The sequence below is a fragment of the Mercenaria mercenaria genome, chromosome 1, assembly GCF_021730395.1.
Source record: "Mercenaria mercenaria strain notata chromosome 1, MADL_Memer_1, whole genome shotgun sequence".
In the NCBI taxonomy this organism is placed as follows: Eukaryota; Metazoa; Mollusca; class Bivalvia; order Venerida; family Veneridae; genus Mercenaria; species Mercenaria mercenaria.
In genome coordinates, this window is record NC_069361.1 from 63,174,228 (window position 1) to 63,194,457 (window position 20,230).

The following is a 20,230-nucleotide window of genomic DNA, read 5'->3' on the forward strand; positions in this document are numbered from 1 at the left end:
AGGTCAATAGGTCAAATAATAGAAAAACCTTATTACCTCTCTAGAGACCATATTTTTCAATGGATCTTCATGAAAATTGGTCAGAATTTTTATCTTGATAATACCTAGGTCAAGTTCAAAACTAGGTCACTATGTCAAATAAGAGAAAAAACGACGTCATAATCAAAACTGGGTCATGTGGGAAGAGGTGAGCGATTCAGGACCATCATGGTCCTCTTGTTTAAATTTTTCTCTAGTAAGTTTTTACTTTTTTCAAGACTTACTGTTGGTTTATTGTACAAAAGTGGAAATTTTTCATTTGATAAGCGATTTCTTGCTTTTCAAAGTGAATTTACCTCTGAAACAGAAGGGGGCAGAGTAAGACATCTTTAAAAATACTGAATTACATGTGGTAAAAGTTCTCTATTTTGCCTTTACTCTTTAGATTATATATTGTGGAAGAAATGTAGTTAGGTTTTACTTCTGCCCCAAGGTTATTCTTGAATGAAGTGAGCCAAATTTAAATCAGTCCCACAGGACTCGACCTTAATTTTTAGCTCACCTGTCACATAGTGACAAGGTGAGCTTTTGTGATCATCCGTCGTCAGTCCGTCCGTGCGTGCGTCAACAATTTCGTGTCTGCACGATAGTGGTTTCATTTATGATTTTATTTTAACCAAACTTGCACACAACTTGTATCACCATAAGATCACGATTCTTTTCTTGAACTGGCCAGATCCCATTATGGGTTCCAGAGTTATGGCCCCTGAAAGGGCCAAAATTAGCTATTTTGACCTTGTCTGCACAATAGCAGCTTCATTTATGATTTGATTTTTACCAAACTGGCACACAACTTGTATCACCATAAGATCTTGGTTCCTTTCTTGAACTGGCCAGATTCCTTTATGGGTTCTAGAGTTATGGCCCCTGAAAAGGCCAAAATTAGCTATTTTGACCTTGTCTGCACAATAGCAGCTTCATTTATGATTTGAATTTAATCAAACTTGCACAAAACTTGTGTCACCATAAGATCTCAGTTCCTTTCTTGAACCGGCCAGATCCCATAATGGGTTCCAGAGTTATGGCCCCTGAAAGGGCCAAAATTAGCTATTTTGACCTTGTCTGCACAATAGCAGCTTCATTTATGATTTGATTTTAACCAAAGTTGCACACAACTTGTATCACCACAAGATCTTGCTTCCTTTTTTTTGAACTGGCCAGATTCCATTATGGGTTCTAGAGTGATGGCCCCTGAAAGGGCCAAAATTAGCTATTTTGACCTTGTCTGCACAATAGCAGCTTCATTTATGATTTGATTTTAACCAAAGTTGCACACAACTTGTATCACCACAAGATCTTGCTTCCTTTCTTGAACTGGCCAGATTCCATTAACGGTTCTAGAGTTATGGCCCCTGAAAAGGCCAAAATTAGCTATTTTGACCTTGTCTGAACATTAGCAGCTTCATTTATGATTTGAATTTAATCAAACTTGCACAAAACTTGTGCCGCCATATGATCTCAGTTCCTTTCTTGAACCGGCCAGATCCCATAATGGGTTCCAGAGTTATGGCCCCTGAAAGGGCCAAAATTAGCTATTTTGACCTTGTCTGCACAATAGCAGCTTCATTTATGATTTGATTTTAACCAAAGTTGCACACAACTTGTATCACCACAAGATCTTGCTTCCTTTCTTCAACTGGCCAGATTTGTCATGGGTTCCGGTGTTATGGACCCTTAAAGGGCCAAAATTGGCTATTTTGTCTTTTGCAGCCATATAGAGACTTCATTTATGGTTTTATTGTACCCCCCGACAACAAAGTTGTAAGGGGGGGTATACTGGTTTCAGGTTGTCTGTCTGTCCGTCTGGTCGTCTGTCCGTCTGTCCGTAGACGCATTCTTGTGCGCACCATCTCTCCTTATCCCCTTGACAGAATTTAATGAAACTTCACACAAGTGATCAGTACCAACAGTAGTTGTGCATGGGGCATGTTAGGTTCTTTTAGAAAAAAAAATTGCCGAGTTATGGGACTTTGTTTTTTTGTTACTATACTATATACATAGACACAATCTTGTGCGCACCATCTCTCCTCATTCCCTGGACACAATTTAATGAAACTTCACACAAGTGATCAGTACCAACAGTAGTTGTGCATGGGGCATGTTAGGCTCTTTTAGGAAAAAGATTTTGCAGAGTTATGGGACTTTGTTTTTTGTTACTATACTATATACATAGACACAATCTTGTGCGCAGCATCTCTCCTCATCCCCTTGACACAATTTAATGAAACTTCACACAAGTGATCAGTAACAACAGTAGTTGTGCATGGGGCATGTTAGGTTCTTTCAGAATTTTTTTTTCCAGAGTTATGGGACTTTGTTTTTTTGTTTATACTATAGACATAGACACAATCTTGTTGGCACCATCTTTCCTCATCCCCTTGACACAATTTAATGAAACTTCACACAACTGATCAGTAAAAACAGTAGTTGTGCATGGGGCATGTTAGGTTCTTTCAGCGACAAAAATTGCAGAGTTATGGGACTTTGTTTCTTGTTAACATACTATGTACATACAGTCTGCATATGCAATCTTGTGCATGCCTATAATCTACCAAACCCTTGCACACAATTTAATGAAACTTCACACAAGTGATCAGTACCAACTCTAGTTGTGCATGGGCCATGTTACATTCTTTTAGATAAATATTCTGCATAGTTATGGGACTTTGTTTTTTGTTACTATACTGTATACATACAGTCCACATAATTATGCAGTCTTGTGTGTGTCAAATTGCAATGTACTGTGTCAGTGCATGCGGGGGGTACATTCATCACCTTTAGTGATAGCTCTAGTTTGATACAAACTTTTAAAATATCTTCAACAACAATAAGTCTTGGATTCCGTGACAAATCCGATCCAATCATAGGTTCCAGAGTTATTTTATATCTGATTACCTCCCCTGATTGTAATCAAAACTGATTTATATCAGTTAGTACTTATAGGACTTATTTGAAATTTCATTATTGTTATTAGTTGGACTGAGACAATCAGGGTAGATAACTATGAACTGATTTTATGTCAAATTACCTCCCTTTATTTCAAATTAAAATGGGTATATCTCCATAACTAATGAAGATACTGATCTGAAATTTCATTTATGTCAACAGATTTATTTGGCAGATCCTTCTTTTGTTCACTTACAATTTTTATTTTTTTAATTACTTCCCTTTTACGTTACTATAAATAGCTTATTTTTAGTAACTTTTTTATTATTGGCCGTAGGGAAAAACTGAGACCACTTTTGTGTGGTACAACATGGATAGTACCTCCAATTTTTTGGTGTATTTTGACATATCTATACCTTGTAAGAATTTTTTTTCTTTTTTGTTAAATTTCTTCACTTTGTTGTTCCTGTCCTTTGGACTTTTTATTTTTTCTGAGGACCTTCTTGTCCTCAAGTGCAATGATAACAGGTGAGTGATATAGGGCCATCATGGCCCTCTTGTTTAATGTTGGAGTTAGAATTCTGTCTCATTAAATCTGTTTACTTGAGGCACCCTAGAAAAAATGATTTTGACAGTTTTATTTTGTATTTTATAATTGTTTACCAATAGTTTGATGTTTCTTTTATCTAAATTAATGGTATAATGAATTCTCTGCAAACGTTTTGGACACCAGCCATCACCTTGAAATTTGTCTCTACCTGAGCTTGAGGAAATACCATAAATTATACAAAATTTATAAAAAATACGACACAGTAAAAGTTGTTTAAAAATTGAGACAGAGTATGAAACACGGTCAGCTTTTAGAATATACCAAGTAAATGCCATTTTTAGCTCATCTGATTTTTTGAAAAAAAATGAGGAGTTATTGTCATCACTTGATCGGCGTCAGCGTTGGCATTGGCGTTGCCTGGTTAAGTTTTATGATTAGGTCAACTTTTCTCCTGAACTTAATAGCTTTGAAACTTGCAACACTTGTTCACCATCAATAGCTGTCCCTGTACAGCAAGAGACATAACTCCATCCTGCTTTTTGCAAGAATTATGGCCCTTTTTGGACTTAGAAAATATCAGATTTCTTGGTTAAGTTTTATGTTTAGGTAAACTTTTCTCCTAAACTATCAAAGCTATTGCTTTGAAACTTGCAACTCTTGTTCACCATCATAAGCTGACCCTGAACAGCAAGAAACATAACTCCATCCTGCTTTTTGCAAGAATTATGGCCCCTTTTGGACTTAGAAAATCAGATTTCTTGGTTAAGTTTTGTGTTAAGGTCAGCTCTCCTGAACTATCAAAGCTATTGCTTTAAAACTTGCAACACTTGTTCACCATCGTAAGCTGACACTGTACAGCAAGAAACATAACTCCATCCTGCATTTTGCAAGAATTATGGCCCTTTTTGGACTTAGAAAATATCAGATTTATTGGTTTGTAAGTTTATAAGTTTTATGTTTAGGTAAATTTCTCTCCTAAACTATCAAAGCTATTGCTTTGAAACTTGCAACACTTGTTCACCATCATAAGCTGACTCTGTACAGCAAGAAACATAACTCCATCCTGCTTTTTGCAAGAATTATGGCCTCTTTTGGACTTAGAAAATCAGATTTCTTGGTTAAGTTTTGCGTTTAGGTCAACTTTTCTCCTTAACAGTCAAAGCTATTGTTTTAAAACTCAAAGCAGTTATTCGCCATTAAAAGCTGACTCTGCACAACAAGTACCGTAACTCTGCATTGCTTTTTGAAAGAATTATGGCCCTTTATGGACTTAGAAAATCATGGGTAGGACAATATTTCTGTTATACTAAGACCAAAAAATCAGATGAGCATCTGCACCCGCAAGGTGGTGCTCTCGTTAAACATTACTATTAGGGGTCCAATACCTTAAAATAGAAATACATTTAAATGACTTCTTCTCATGAACCACTTTGATAGATCTTCATCAAGTTTGGTTTGTAGCATCATTTGAAGGTCCCCTCTCAAATATTTTCAAATTGGGAGCTTGACCCCTATAAGGGGCCAGTAGAGCTAATAATAAGAATACCTTAAAATGACTTCTTCTCATGAACCACTTGATAGATCTTCATCTCACTTGATATATAGCATCATTATAAAGTCTTCCCCTAAATTTGTCCAAATGGGGGCTCTTGGCCCCTTGTAGGGGCAGCTAGAGCCCAAATAGAAATACAGATGAACAACCTCTCATGAACTGCTTGATGGATCTTTGTGAAACTTTGTCTGTAGTATTTGTGCAAGTTCCTCTCTGAAATTTGCTCAAATAGTGGCAACGGGCCTTTAAAGGGTCACTAGCTTATAGTAGACACAGTTTTTACTGTTCATGATTCAGTTTTCATACATACTGATGTGCTGTTCCCCACCTACTTTATGTAATGTCTTTTTGATTAAAAATAATAATCCATCCCACTTCTGACACCAAAATGGACCGTGGGCAAAACGCTAAATAAGAAAAGCACTAAAAGTTTACTGTCTTTATTATTACACTCAACCTGGTGTAAAAGTATGTTACCATTTAAATACAAAATGTATAACTATTCATTGACAAATACCCGCAATTTTTGTGTATTATTCATGTTAAATACAGTCAAGACTGCCTTAACGACCCCCTGAATTCATAACATTGTTGCAGGGGCAACTTTATACAATTAATACGGGATAATACATAAATGATTCGAATAGTAATTATGGATATTACTTACGAAGGTACATTTCTTAATGTTACTAAATATTTTCACCAAGAAGTATTATTTTTAATTGAAAAGACATTACATAAAGTAGGTGGGGAACAGCACATCAATATATTCAAGGTGAAACAGGTTAGGTTAGCGACTTAAGGCCACCATGTCCCTCTTGCTTGAGGTTTTGAGGGTTTACTTTAGATACCAACAGTTTTTTTAGCTCACCTGAGCACAAAGTGCTCAAAGGTGAGCTTTTGTGATTGCGCTGTGTCCGTCATCCGTCGTCGTCAACAATTTGACTGTTAACACTCTAGAGGTCACAATTTTGGCCCAATCTTAATGAAACTTGGTCAGAATGTTAACCTCAATAAAATCTTGGACGAGTTCGATATTGGGTCATCTGGGGTCAAAAACTAGGTCACCAGGTCAAATCAAAGGAAAAGCTTGTTAACACTCTAGAGGTCACAATTTTGGCTCAATCTTAATGAAACTTGGTCAGAACATTACCCTCAATAAAATCTTAGACGAATTCGATATTGGGTCATCTGGGGTCAAAAACTATGTCATCGGGTCAAATCAAACGGAAAGCTTGTTAACACTCTAGAGGTTACAATTTTGGCCCAATCTTAATGAAACTTGGTCAGAATGTTACCCTCAATAAAATCTTGGACGAGATTGATATTGGGTCATGTGGGGTCAAAAACTAGGTCACTAGGTCAAATCAAAGGAAAAGCTTGTTAACACTGTAGTGGCCAAATTTATGACCATATCTTAATGAAACTTGGTCAGAATGTTAATTTTGATGATCTATAGATCAAATTTAAATCTGGGTAAGGTGGGTTTAAAAACTAGGTCACTAGGTGAAATCAAAGGAAAAGCTTGTTAACACTCTAGAGGCCACATTTATGACTGTATCTTCATGAAACTTAATCAGAATGTTAATCTTGATGATCTTTAGGTCAAGTTTGAATCTGGGTCATGTGGGGGCAAAAACTAGGTCACCGGGTCAAATCAGAGGAAAAGCTAGTTAACACTTTAGAGGCTACATTTATGACCATATCTTAATGAAACTTGGTCAGAACGTTGATCTTGATGATCTTTAGGTCAATAGGTCAGGTGGGCGATACAGGGCCTTGTTTAACAGAAAAGTCTTGTGTTTTCCTGATTACTGTCTGTCCATGCAGTAATACGTACATGTTCTTATGATAATCTACATTAAACACAAATTTAATACACATACTTGTTTCAGCTGCAGATTCTTTGAGAAGAGAGACAGAAACTATTGGAGGAAGTGATGAGACAGAGTTGCTTGCCCCTGATTCTGGTTCTAGAGAGGAGTCCGGGTTGAGATTAAGGCAGCCACGTTCAGCAGCCACAAGCTAGTTTACTCAGGGTGTTTTATAGTATGCTACATTGAAATAGGTTGTCTTAATAACCTTAAATCTGTGAACTGATTTCTTAATATTTTACGTTAAATGTTGCCATTTTATGTTTGATTATTGGCACATAGTACCAGTATATTTTATAGTGCCTGTATATTTTTGTTGTAAATGTAAAGTGGAATCTGCATGTAGATTGATGTTGCAAATTCCACTTAAGTCTGTTAAAAGTGCAGTTACACTTATTGTTATAAATGTTTAAGTAATTTAGCTCATCTGACCACAAAGTGTTCAAAATGAGCTATTGTGGTTGCCCTGTACCTGTCATCATTCATTATGCACTGTTGACAGTTTTACTGATAAGAATTCACAATTTTGGCCCCATTCTTATAAAGCTTAGTCAGAATGTTTGCCCCCAAAAAATCTTGGAAAAGTTCAGTACTGTGTCATCTTGTGTCAAAAAATGGGGTCACATGGTCAGATACTAGAAAAACTTTGTTAACACTCTTTATGCCACTTTCTACCTCATCTTCATAAACAAGTGTGAACCCTTACGAAATGGTCAAAAAGCTGTGAACATGCCGCGAACATACCTATTCACAGGAAGTATTCGCGGGATATTCGCTGCTACCGCGATCATGCCGCGATTGGTTTGATACTTGTTTGCGGGATATTCGCAGGAAGACCAATGATCGCGGCATGTTCGCAAGAAGAACTTAGAAGATTATAATCTTTTGGTAAACTGTTACTGAAAATTTTTTATAAGAGCAGGTAATTGTAGATCAATTAATTTGTAACATTATCTGTAAGGTCACAGTATGAGTCTGATAAGTTAATTACAACCAGATATTCTGGACATGTTTAGAAGGAAATCTGTGTGCATTACAGACAGTTTTCATAAGTGATTCTTAGAGGCTGATAGGAATATATACTTTTTTGTGGTAAGTCTGAAAATTTATGTTTAATATCTATACTCATATATCTCAGTAAACATAAGGAATTTTGAAAATGAAATAGATATGCTTAACCTTTTGCAGAGCTGTATCAGATTATCTAAAAAGAAATATAAAACTAGCTTATTTTGACAATTTCTAAGCTTCAGAAGTCTGATAATTAATATTTAAAACTATGACAGATTTGTAGTGATACATATAACTTATAAGCAGTGTGAAGAAAAACATTAAGATGAAATGAATACATGCACTCTGACACTGTTATTGAAATGACAAGTAACAGCCAAAATTCAAACATATTTTATCATTAAAACATTGTTTAAATGCTCCAAATATGATATGAAAAAGTTCAGACATTGACAATTTGAATTTGTTACAACCTCGGTGTTCAAGTTTATTCAATAAATTTATATCCGTGATTCTTACTAATTTATTTGTTTTTGCACTTTTTCTGTACATGCTTTTTTGTACACAATTTCTGTAGAGATGGTTTTCAGCTAGTTCGCGTGATGTTCGCAGCAACTAGTTCGCGGGATGATCGCATCAACTTGTTCGCGGGAAGTTCACAGCTACTTGTTCGCGGGAAGTTCACGGCAGCTTGTTCGTGGCAAAACTAATTTGCATGTGAAAAGTGAACACCAAACAAACATCCCGCAAACAATTATACCAATTGTATCAAAAGTGTTCGCGGCATGATCGCAGCAAGTGTTCGCGGCAAACTATAATATTTCCGTAAGGGAATGTTTGTCTTTATAGGTCAAGATGAAAACTCGGGTCATCTGAGGTAAAAAACTATGTCACTTGGTGATATAATAGAAAAATCGAAGTAACAGAGGCCACATTTTATATCTGATCTTCGTAAAACATTGTCAGAATGTTTGCCACAGTAAAATCTCAGACAGGAATGGATAAAAACTTAGGCCATTAGGTCAAGTAATAGGAAAACCTTGTTTCAGTTTTAAAGGCCACATTCTGTACCTGATATTCATGAACTTTATCAGAATGTTTTCCTTGGGTTATTTTAGATTAAAAGCTATGACTAAGGTCTCGAGGTTAAATTTTAGAAAAAGGTTGCAAACACTCCAGATGATGCATTTTCTACCTGATTGTCATAAAGCATGATTAGAATGTTTGTTTTAATGAAATCTAGGTCAAGTTTAAACTAGGATATCTACTGTCGAAAGTTAGGTAACTAGGTCAAATCATAGAAAAACCTTGTTAACTATTTAGAAACTTTGTCAGAATATTTTTCTTAATAAACTTCAGGTCAAACTCAATTCTGGGTCATCTGGGGTTAAAAACAAGGTTCAATTTAAAGAAAAACTTGGTTAACTCTCCACATGACATATTGACTGTGCCATCCGTGTAAAACATGGTCTGAATCTTTGTCTTGATCAAATGTCAATTAAGGAAATTGTGCCCTCTTGTGTCTTAAACCAGGTCAGATCATAGAAACACCTTGTTTACTCTCGAAGGTGCTCTTCAAGAAACCTTATCAGAGTGTTTGTATTTTGAAATCTAGGTCAAGTTTGAAACTTGGGTCATCTGGAGGTGGCAGTGTGCAAAAATTAAGTCACTAGGCATCATAGAGAAAAACCTAGTGAAAAACCTAGTTAACACTAGAAGCCAAATTTTCTACCTTATCTGCTTGAAACCTGGTCTTAATGGAATCTATGTCAATTTCAAAACTGTGTCATCATGGGTAAAACCTAGGTCAGATGGGCGATACAGAGTCATGGAGGCACGGTTGTCTGTAATTGAAAATAATGTATTTATGTGCTGGAAAGATTGTTTTTGTTTGTTGTCTAGAATCAGTGCCTATTACAGTGTAATTGAAATGGCTTGCTGTTTTCAGCAAATGATAAATTCTAAATGATTTTAGTTATTTGGACATACTGTTTCTAGAAATATTTTGGTTGATTTTTAGGCTTTTTAAACAGTCATGTTTAAGCAGAATTTTATGACATTTTTTAGTTTTCATAATATTCTGTTAGAGATTTATTTTAGGAACAAAAATACCCATTGCTTAGAGTTAGATCCTGATCTGAAATGTATGTTTTATATGAAGTTTTTTAATCACTCCCCTTTGTTATGAAAGTATCTGAAAAGCGGTAAATTTCTTTCAATATTAATATAATGTACAGTTTTACATTTGATAGAAAAGAGAATGTTTCAACAATAGGAATGAAAATGGAAGCTTTAAAAAGCCTAGAGGCGTTTGAAATCATTTTTTTCCATCTATATTGGAATTACAATTACAAAGTTAACAGATATATAGGTTAAAAGGCACTGTCTAGACAACTGTTGTTTAGTGCAATAATAGTGCAAGTATTTGTATTTTTGATACTATGTTTGTTACCAATAAAAGAGTTATTAAAGAGATTTCTTTTCTAGTTTCTTTCACGTGATACAACAAACTAGTTTCCAAATAAGCTGTAATATTCTACCAAAGGGAGGATGGAAGTAATAAACATGATGTCTTTACTCGGTATAGTGTTTGAGTACTTTGGCCAAATGTATTTTACCCAAAGGGAAGTTGAAAGTAATAAACACTGTCTGTGCTCAAGTACTTTGGCCAAATGGCAATAGCTTTCATTATTATACTAGTGAATAAATAAGAACTTTGCTTCAGTATCCACTACATCCTCCTGTTACAGTTTAATTTATAAACCCTGCTAGAAACTAGCCTTCCAGAGGCCAAATTTAAAAGCCTGGCATGATTCAGTAACACCTTTGCCAAAACGTGTACAATTAACATATAACATGATGTAAACGGAACACATTTTGAAGTCACTGTGGTCATTTATATCCACTGCAAGAAAATCCAGATATTTTTAATTGATATTTGATTTGCCAGAATACATATCTAAACTGATTACAAACTCGCAGTCAACATAACGTAGTTATATTAGTTGCAGATATGTGTCAAAAATGTAGAGAAAAACAAAGATGTAAATAATAATGTATCTTTTTTGCATAAAATTATGTAATAATTATATAATAATTCTGTGATAAAGATTTGTATATATTCTGACATAGATGTACCTTGGTTTCGAAAACTACATTGCAGTTATATTTCATAAATAGGGACACATTTTACAAGTATGAAAGGAATAAGACTTCTAAAGGTTTTCTCTGTGTTTCCCACACCTTGCACTCCTACGCCCATGCACTAAGTAAAATTGAGACATAAAACCATCAAAGACAAGTGGTCAGTTTGCAAAGTGTTGTAAAAAAGAAATGAGATTTCAACAGACTTGAAACCATGTCATTCACACTGTATCCTGGACATAACATCCATACAAATTATATCAGAAAAAAAAGAACTTAAGAAAATTCTTAGAAGTTATGGTAGAACTTTCATATAATCGAATTTAGTTGGTATCACAATGTCATAATTGAACATGAAGCATGCACATACAACACTCTTAGGCAATAAAATTTTTGGTTGGTTATGGTACCATTTAAACAATGGAAATATTTATACCCTCAAATGTTGGTTTTTTTAATCACTTTCTCGACCATCGTGTCCCTTGTCCTGTTCTGTTCTGTCCAGTTTATAATTGTTTTTCTTGAATATCTCATAAAGCAAGAAGTCTTTAGTAGGATCATAGGTTAAGTTCACATGCCAGAAACTATTTGAAGACGTTACTAAGGTCCCAAAACGTTACACACTTGAACTGGATGTTTAGCTCACCTGAGCACAAAGTGCTCATGGTGAGCTGTTGTGATCACGCTGTGTCCGTCATCTGTCGTGCGTGCGTGCGTCAAGTCATCCGTCCGTCGTCAACATTTGCGTTTAAACGACATCTCCTCCAAAATCAATGAATGGATTTTGATGAAACTTGGCCATGATGTTCCTTGGGTGGTCCTCTACCAATGTTGTTCAAACGGTTCCGCTTGGTTGCACATAGGGGCTGCAAGAGCTAAAAATAGAAAAAAATTTAAACAACATCTTCTCCTAAACCGATGATCCAATTTTGAAATAATTTCACACAAATGGTCCTTATGTCACCCTCTACCACGATAATTCAAATTATACCGATTCGTCAAAAAACATGGCCGCTGGAGGGCATGGTCACTTTTCCCTATATGTATATAGTGGAAACTTTAAGAATCTTGTATGAAACTGCTTGCCAGATTTTAGAATAATTTTACACAAATGGTCCTTGTGTGACCCTCTACCAAGATTATTCAAATTAGTTTGATTCGTCAAAAAACATGGCCGCCACAGGGCGTGGTCACTTTTCCCTATAGGGCGTGGTCACTTTTCCCTATATGTATATAGTGGAAACTTCATAAAAATCTTCTTGTGTGAAACTGCTTGCCCGATTTTAAAATAATTTTACAAAAATGGTCCTTGTGTGACGCTCTAACAAGATTGTTCAGTTATTTTGATTCATCGAAAAACATGGCCGCCAGAGGGTGTGGTCACTTTTCCCTATATGTATATAGTGGAAACTTTATAAAAATCTTCTTGTGTGAAACTGCTAGCCGGATTTTAGAATAATTTTACAAAAATGGTCCTTGTGTGACGCTCTACCAAGATTGTAGCGCTTAGCTCAGTAGGTAAAAGCGTTGGTCTATGGATCGCGGGGTCGCGAGTTCGATCCTCGGGCGGGGGCGTATGTTCTCCGTGACTATTTGATAAACGATATTGTGTCTGTAATCATTAGTCCTCCACCTCTGATTCATGTGGGGAAGTTGGCAGTTACTTGCGTAGAACAGGTTTGTACTGGTACAGAATCCAGGAATACTGGTTAGGTTAACTGCCCGCCGTTACATGACTGAAATACTGTTGAAAAACGGCGTTAAACCCAAAACAAACAAAAACAAACTACCAAGATAGTTCAATTATTTTGATTCGTCAAAAAACATGGCCGCCAGAGGGCGTGGTCACTTTTCCCTATATGTATATAGTGGAAACTTTGTAAAAATCTTCTTGTTTATAATATAGGCTAACATAGAAGAAACCTAACTCTGTACTTCTACAAACAGACTTGAAGCCTTGTACATAGGTGAGTGCTTTAGGGTCAATAACCCTCTTGTATATTGATACACTTTCTGTATTCGAGGAAAGTTTGAGGGTTCTAAGCTCAAATGCTGCATTTTTGTAATAGCATGACTATTCCTTACCCTGGAAGACAAATAACATTTAAAACCAATCTCATTAGATGCTGCTGAGGTGTATTCATTTACATAAAGTAAAGGGAGGTAATTTGTCATAAATTCAGTCAAAAGTTATCTACCCTGATTGTCCGAGTCCATCTGATGGCATAAATGACATTTCAAGTCAGTATCTTCATTGGTTACTGAGATACACCCATTTTAATTTGAAAGAAGGGAGGTAATTTGACATAAAATCAGTCCATAGTTATCTACCCTGATTGTATCAGTCCAACTAATGACAATAATGAAATTTCAAATGAGTCCTATAAATACTACTGAGATAAATTCATTTTTATTAAAATCAGGGGAGGTAATCATGCATTGGTATATGCATGTAGAAGATACAGAGTACAAGCCTTTTCAACAATATATTAGAAAAGTTTGTTTGTTTGTTTGTTTTGGGTTTAACGCCGTTTTTCAACAGTATTTCAGTCATGTAACGGCGGGCAGTTAACCTAACCAGTGTTCCTGGATTCTGTACCAGTACAAACCTGTCCTCCGCAAGTAACTGCCAACTTCCCCACATGAATCAGAGGTGGAGGACTAATGATTTCAGACACAATGTCGTTTATCAAATAGTCACGGAGAACATACGCCCCGCCCGAGGATCGAACTCACGACCCCGCGATCCGTAGACCAACGCTCTTACCTACTGAGCTAAGCGGGCGGGTTTATTAGAAAAGTAAGTAAAAGTAGAAATTTCTTACCATGGAAGACATAAATAACGTTCCAAACCAATCTCATTAGAAGCTGTTAGGTATATTCATTTACATAAAAAATAAAGGGAGGTAATTTGTTATTATTCAGTCAATATGTATCTTCACTGATTGTCCAAGTCCATCTGATGGCATAAATGAAATTTCAGATCAGTATCTTCTTTAGTTACGGAGATATAACCATTTTAATTTGAAATAAAGGGAAGTAATTTGACATAAAATCAGTCCATAGTTATCTACCCTGATTATCTGAGTCCAACTAATGACAATAATGAAATTTCAAATGAGTCCTAAAAGGACTCACTGATATAAATCAATTTTGGTTAAAATCGGGGAAGGTTATCAGATATAAAATAACTCTGGAACCTATGACTGGAATTGACAGATTCATCATGGAATCCAAGATTTATTGTTGTTGAAGATATTTTGCAAGTTTGTATCAGATCAAACCATAAATGAAGACTATATGGCTGCAAAGGCCAAAATAGCAAATTTTGGACCTTTAAGGGGCCATAACTCTGGAACTCATGATGGGATCTGGCCAATTTTCGAAAGGAACCGAGATATTATGCCAATACAAGTTGTGTGCAAGTTTGATTAAAGTTGATTGCAAAATGTTGTCTCTATCGTGTTCACAAGCAAAAAATAGTAAATTTTGGCCCTTTAAGGGGCCATAAGTCTGAAACCCTTAATTGGAACCGAGATATAATGCCAATACAAGTTGTGTGCAAGTTTGATTAAAGTTGATTGCAAAATGTTGTATCTATCGTGTTCACAAGCCAAAAATAGCAAATTTTGGCCCTTTAAGGGCCCAATACAAGTTGTGTGCAAGTTTGATTAAAGTTGATTGCAAAATACGGTCTCTATCGTGTTCACAGGCCAAAAATGGCAATTATTGGCCCTTTAAGGGGCCAGAACTCTGGAACCCATGATGGGATCTGGCCAGTTTTCGAAAGGAACCGAGATATCATACCCATACAAGTTATATGCAAGTTTGATTGAAATCAAATACAAAATGTGGTCTCTATCGTGTTCACAAGGAAATTGTGGACGGACGGACGAAGGGCGATTCCTCAGCGCCGGAGTTCCTTTCTAACTATGTACGTATTTAGATACATTGTGTCTGACGAAACCTGCGTTATTCCGCCGAAACCTGAAATTTTATATACCAAAGTTTGCATCTCTTCTTACTGTCAGGTGCAAGAGCACTGAGCATAATCAGAATAATAGCAACGTATACATGTAAAGCTGAAAGTATGTTGTTACCGCATGGCGTGCGAGCGGTGATTTTGAAGGTCCGAGAACGAGTTTCTGTTAATGCTCGGTGACAAATGTGGGTAAAGTTGCACAATAATCGTCTGACTGTTACTAAGAAATGAAGAAAGTAATTTGATATATATTTGGGCCATTCCATGAGAAAACATGACTTAATGATAAACATGTAATATATCTTTTAGTTTAAAATGCTGGAAAATTGTTTTTGTTGTGTTCATGCAGAAACTAGAAACCCTTGCATTGTAATTTAGTTACCCGAGACAAAGCAATTTCTACGATATTTCTCAAATAAATGTTGTTTGTGTTACTAATCATGGCAACCGAAGTTCAAAACAACCCGTGTATCGTTTTAAATTAGAGGCTCGTGGTGAACTCAAAATACACCATTATTTTATTTTTCAGTAATATGTTTTCAAATAGTCTCTGTATCAAAATATTGTAATAATTTAGCGCTATAAATAATTTGTCGTATAAATGTCATGCAATTTACCCTACACATGCAAGAGTACGTCATACTGCTTTCATGGCGTTCTTGACGTCACGTCACTAAAACGCATTCAGCGACTTACAAAGCATTAGTATATTGAAAACGTAAAACATTTCATCGTTAATAATTCGAAATAATGTTGTGTTACCTTGATTTTGATTTTTTTTGTCACGAATACAGGGTTTGTCATAGAACGTCTCATATATATTTAAGACCCGCTTGCTTAGCTCAATAGATCGAGGTAGAGCACAGATCTACGGATCGTGGGGTCGTGAATTCGATCCCCGAGCGGGGCATATGTTCTCCGTGACGAATTGATAAAAGACATTTTGTCTGAAATCACTCGTCCTCCATCTCTGATTCATGTGGGGAAGTTGGCAGTTACTTTCGGAGAACAGTTTTCTACTGATACAGAATCCAGGAACACTGGTCGCCGTTACATACTTTAAAACTGTTGAAAAACGCCGTAAAACCCAAAACTAATAAACGTATATATCTGAGCTTTACCTACTGGTGTGTTGGAACTATCAACTGCTGCAAACAAAAAATCAGGATCAGTGACCATAGCAACGTTGTAATCATACTCGGAATAATCAAATTTGTCGTCTGCTGTAAACTCAAGCAGATATCTCTCATCTTCAGCTTCTCCCTGTCTAACTGATACTGCTATTTCTTTTGCTGTTTCCATGTATGCATCCACTAAGAAAATAAAAGTATCATATTTAAAGCATAGACACGTCGTGCTAAAGGTACCAAACACTCCTTTATTAAATAAAACTATGTTAAAATTTCCAATGAGATCACGTTGTTGTAACGATAATCAGTTTCATTTCTGATTCAAACATTTGTCGTGCATTGACTGTATATTGATATTTTTGCCATTGCATTGCTAGAGCAGAGATACGGGTAATGGGGAATTTTTATTGCAAGTCACTTTGCTAAGTCAAAGGCAACCCCTCAAGATAATGGTATAGAGGACAAAAGAAACAGACGCTTACGGGAGTCACTGGCGCGCAGTGGTTAGCAGGTTGGACTACAACGCTAGCGGCCCGGATTCGATTCCAGTCGCGGCTGATATCTCGACTAGTGTTCAGTGCTGGGTTATTTACTTAAAGTGATACTGGTTCCAGGCAGTATTGACATAGATTGGATGCTTGGGCGGTAAATATGACATCTGCCGTGAGCTCAGCTGGAAATAAGCTGTTACATCCATACCAGGTGGGGACTTTCGTCGACTACCTACGTTTAACAAGAAACTTCACATGAGATTTAAAGATGAAACAATTAAGACTCTCTCATCACATTGCTCGAGACAGGTAGAGCTAGATCTATTCCCAGACAGGAGATACAAAGAACTAAGGTTGTATAAAGACGTACATCAGGAGTAGGGACAGTCCTTACTTGACCATCAACAATTGCATCTGGCAAAACTTGGTTAAAATTAGTATACTTATAAAAGCAGTAAGAGAATATACAACATTTATCATACCTCTTGATGTATACCATGAATAATTCGTGTAAGGTTATCTCAAGGGTTATATACGGTATATTCAGAACATGCGAACATGACATAAACACGCATTTAAAATATAGAAGTGGAGCTAGGTTGATTTGTGGTGTGTCAGTATAAAAGTGGAGCTAGGTCGAATTGTGATGTATCGGTATAGAAGTGGAGCTAGGTCGATTTGTTGTGTCGGTATAGAACTGCAGCTAGGTCGATTTGTGGTGTGTCGGCACCATTTTCTTGGATATAACAGTACTATTGAATAAAAAAATATTTTGAGTATCAAATTAGGGCCTACAGTTGACGTAAAATACGTTCTTGGTTGTCATAAATACGTTTTTGCCAACAAAATCAGTAATGGGTAATGAGGTTCCATGCAAGAAGTGAAATATTTAAGACCCCTTTGGCCTGCTTAACACTGACATTGAAGAAATGTAGAAGGAAACTAAAAATCACGTCTGACCAGTTCAAACGTAATTTCAAATTTGGTAACAAAAATATGTCTCAAGATAAAAAAACTTTGACATTTAATGAGTCTAACTTACGCATAGTCAAATACCGCACATTTAATTGCAACGCTAAAAGGTATAAGTAAAGTAGTAGTAGAATTTATGAGGGCAAACGCTGGGCACACATGAACACAATTTAAGAAAAGAATGTCAATGTTTAAAAGTTACTTGTAAAACCACTATGCTGTCTTCTGACGTACTGATGAGCGATCTGGCTGTTTTCGCATCTAATTGGTTTGCAGCAGCATTTGTATTTGGTTGGATCTGGCGGGTTCATCATGGAATCCAAGATCTATTGTTGTTAAAGATACTTTGCAAGTTTGTACAAAATCAAACCATAAATGACGTCTCTATATGGTTGCAAAAGCCAAAATAGCACATTTGGCCCTTTAAGGGGACAATAACTCTGGAACCCATGATGGAATCTGGCCAGTTTTCGAAAGGAACAGAGATATTATGCCAATACAAGTTGTGTGCAAGTTTGATTAAAATTGATTGCAAAATGTGATCTCTATCGTGTTCGCAAGAAATTGTGAATGGACGGATTGACGGCTGGTGATCACAAAGCTCATCTTGTCACTACATGACAGGTGAGCTAAAAACATTTTGGGTATGGGTGGAATGTGGTGTCGGGATACTAAGACAGAAGAAACTAAAAGTGACAAAAATTTTTTTGGAGTGTGTATGTTGGGGAGGAGGGGGTAGGGAGGAAGGTTAATGAACGAGTAAGAGGGAAGAATGAGGACTGTTGCACTTTGCACATCCCCTCATCACGACCTATCTATATTCCAAGTCTCAAGTTTATACAGTAAATAGTTCTTAACGTGTGTTTCGGATAAGAAATATGACAGACATACTTGACCTTTGAGATCAGCCTGTGACCTTAACGTTTGACAAACTGACCTGGTCCATGTGCTATGCACATTGTCTCATTCCCACAAACTTATATGCCAAGTATGAAGTAAATACCTTGAATGGTTATTAAGTTATGCTACAGACATGAAAGATGTGGACAGATTTGACCTGTGAGATCAATTTGTGACATTAACCTTTGACCTACAGACATTGTTTAAGCACTCTGCTCATCCCCATCTATGTATATGCCAAGTTTAAAGGTAATATCTGGAATGGATATTAAGTTATGCTCTAGGCACAAACTACCATGGACATATCTGACTTTGATGTGACTTTTGACCTACTACCCCAGATCATGCACTCTAAACATCATCTCATCACCACGTACCTATATGCTAAGTTAAAAGTCAATACCTTGAATGGCTAATAAATTATGCTCCGGACATGGAATATGACAGACAGATTTGAACTTACAGATCAATTTTTTACCTTATGCTCTGTACATGAAATATGGTGGACAGATTTGACCTTTGAGTTCAATGTGTTATCTTAATCTTAGAAATACAGATCTGGATCCATGCACTGTGTTCATCGTCTGATTGCCATCTACCTATATGCTAAGTTTAAAGTCAATACCTTGAATGGTAATTAAGTTAATAAGGTACCTGTATTAAATTATGCTCTGGAGACGGACAGACAGAAACACATACCAACTTGCAGGTTTCAACTTGTTAGTCTGTCAAATTACCTACAACACTTCTTCATGTTTTGACAGTGACATAGTTTTTGTCTCAATATTTTTTTTCTAATAATAACAAGAGGTTTAGATCATGTTTCAAGCAAATTTATTCCTGTTACTGAGTTATCCAAACAACCAACTACAATTTCTGGTTTTCTGTCTTTGTTAGTATACGATATATCCATAGAGTTTATCCATTCAGGAGTCTGGTAGTGTCCAACTTTCTGAAATAAAAACATTGTTTGGCTAACAGTCAATTCAAACAGCAGGTAAATCAAAATTTCGTCTTTGATCAAGACTGACAATAAAACACAGATTTCAACTTTGATTTTCTTGATGTCAGGAAAGTTTTTGGATCATTCAGCAAGCATCAAATGTGTATATATTTTTGATGCAAAAATAGTTACAAGGCAACAAAATGTAGTAGAAAGTACTGCACTGGGACTACCTGGATATATACACACACAAACACATACTTTTCTAAATTCTGTCAAAAATATGGCTGTATTTCACAAGTAAATATGAACAGTTAGGAAAGGAATTCCGTATTGTACCTAAAATTGTGTATTGCATGTTGCCTGACTATTCTATTTTAACTTCGATAAACACTGAATATTTTGTCTGATAACAAAACAACAAACAAAAAGTTGGAGGTATATAATAAACTCGGAAATAAATAATCCAAGTGGACATGCTGCCAATATGTACAACTGCACTTCATACCACTCACAGCTGTGAAGTTCTATTGAAATCAGACTCTCAGACATACAGTTAGTCTGATGGAAAAATCACAGAAAACGTACCTTCCCTTCATGGTAGACATGTAAAGAATTGAAGTGTCCAGCACACAGTAGTAAGTCCACTTTGAGATTCACACTTGGGTGACAGATAAGGTGGGTTATGTGATACTTGGCATTACCAAACTCCTCCTCAGTTATCTGTGTAATATACATTTGTTACATGATAACAAT

The 20,230-nt window shown here is 36.1% G+C and overlaps 2 protein-coding genes across 4 annotated transcripts in view; one reads left to right on the top strand and one right to left on the bottom strand.

The window, feature by feature from the left end:
- The window catches only part of LOC123536057 (seipin-like), a 34,955-nt gene extending 24,568 nt beyond the window's left edge, over nucleotides 1–10,387 (top strand). For both annotated transcript variants that reach the window (XM_045318848.2, XM_045318856.2), the window contains exon 8: nucleotides 6,923–10,387. In XM_045318848.2, the coding sequence (XP_045174783.2) occupies nucleotides 6,923–7,056 (134 nt within the window). In that variant the 3' untranslated portion in view covers nucleotides 7,057–10,387. The remainder of the gene's footprint in view (nucleotides 1–6,922) is intronic.
- An 8,942-nt stretch (nucleotides 10,388–19,329) lies between these two features.
- The window catches only part of LOC123566151 (uncharacterized), a 70,018-nt gene continuing 69,117 nt past the window's right edge, over nucleotides 19,330–20,230 (bottom strand). For both annotated transcript variants that reach the window (XM_053549320.1, XM_053549329.1), the window contains exons 7-8: nucleotides 20,063–20,197; nucleotides 19,330–19,483 (exon numbers count right to left, since the gene is read on the bottom strand). In XM_053549320.1, the coding sequence (XP_053405295.1) occupies nucleotides 19,349–19,483; nucleotides 20,063–20,197 (270 nt within the window). In that variant the 3' untranslated portion in view covers nucleotides 19,330–19,348. The remainder of the gene's footprint in view (nucleotides 19,484–20,062; nucleotides 20,198–20,230) is intronic.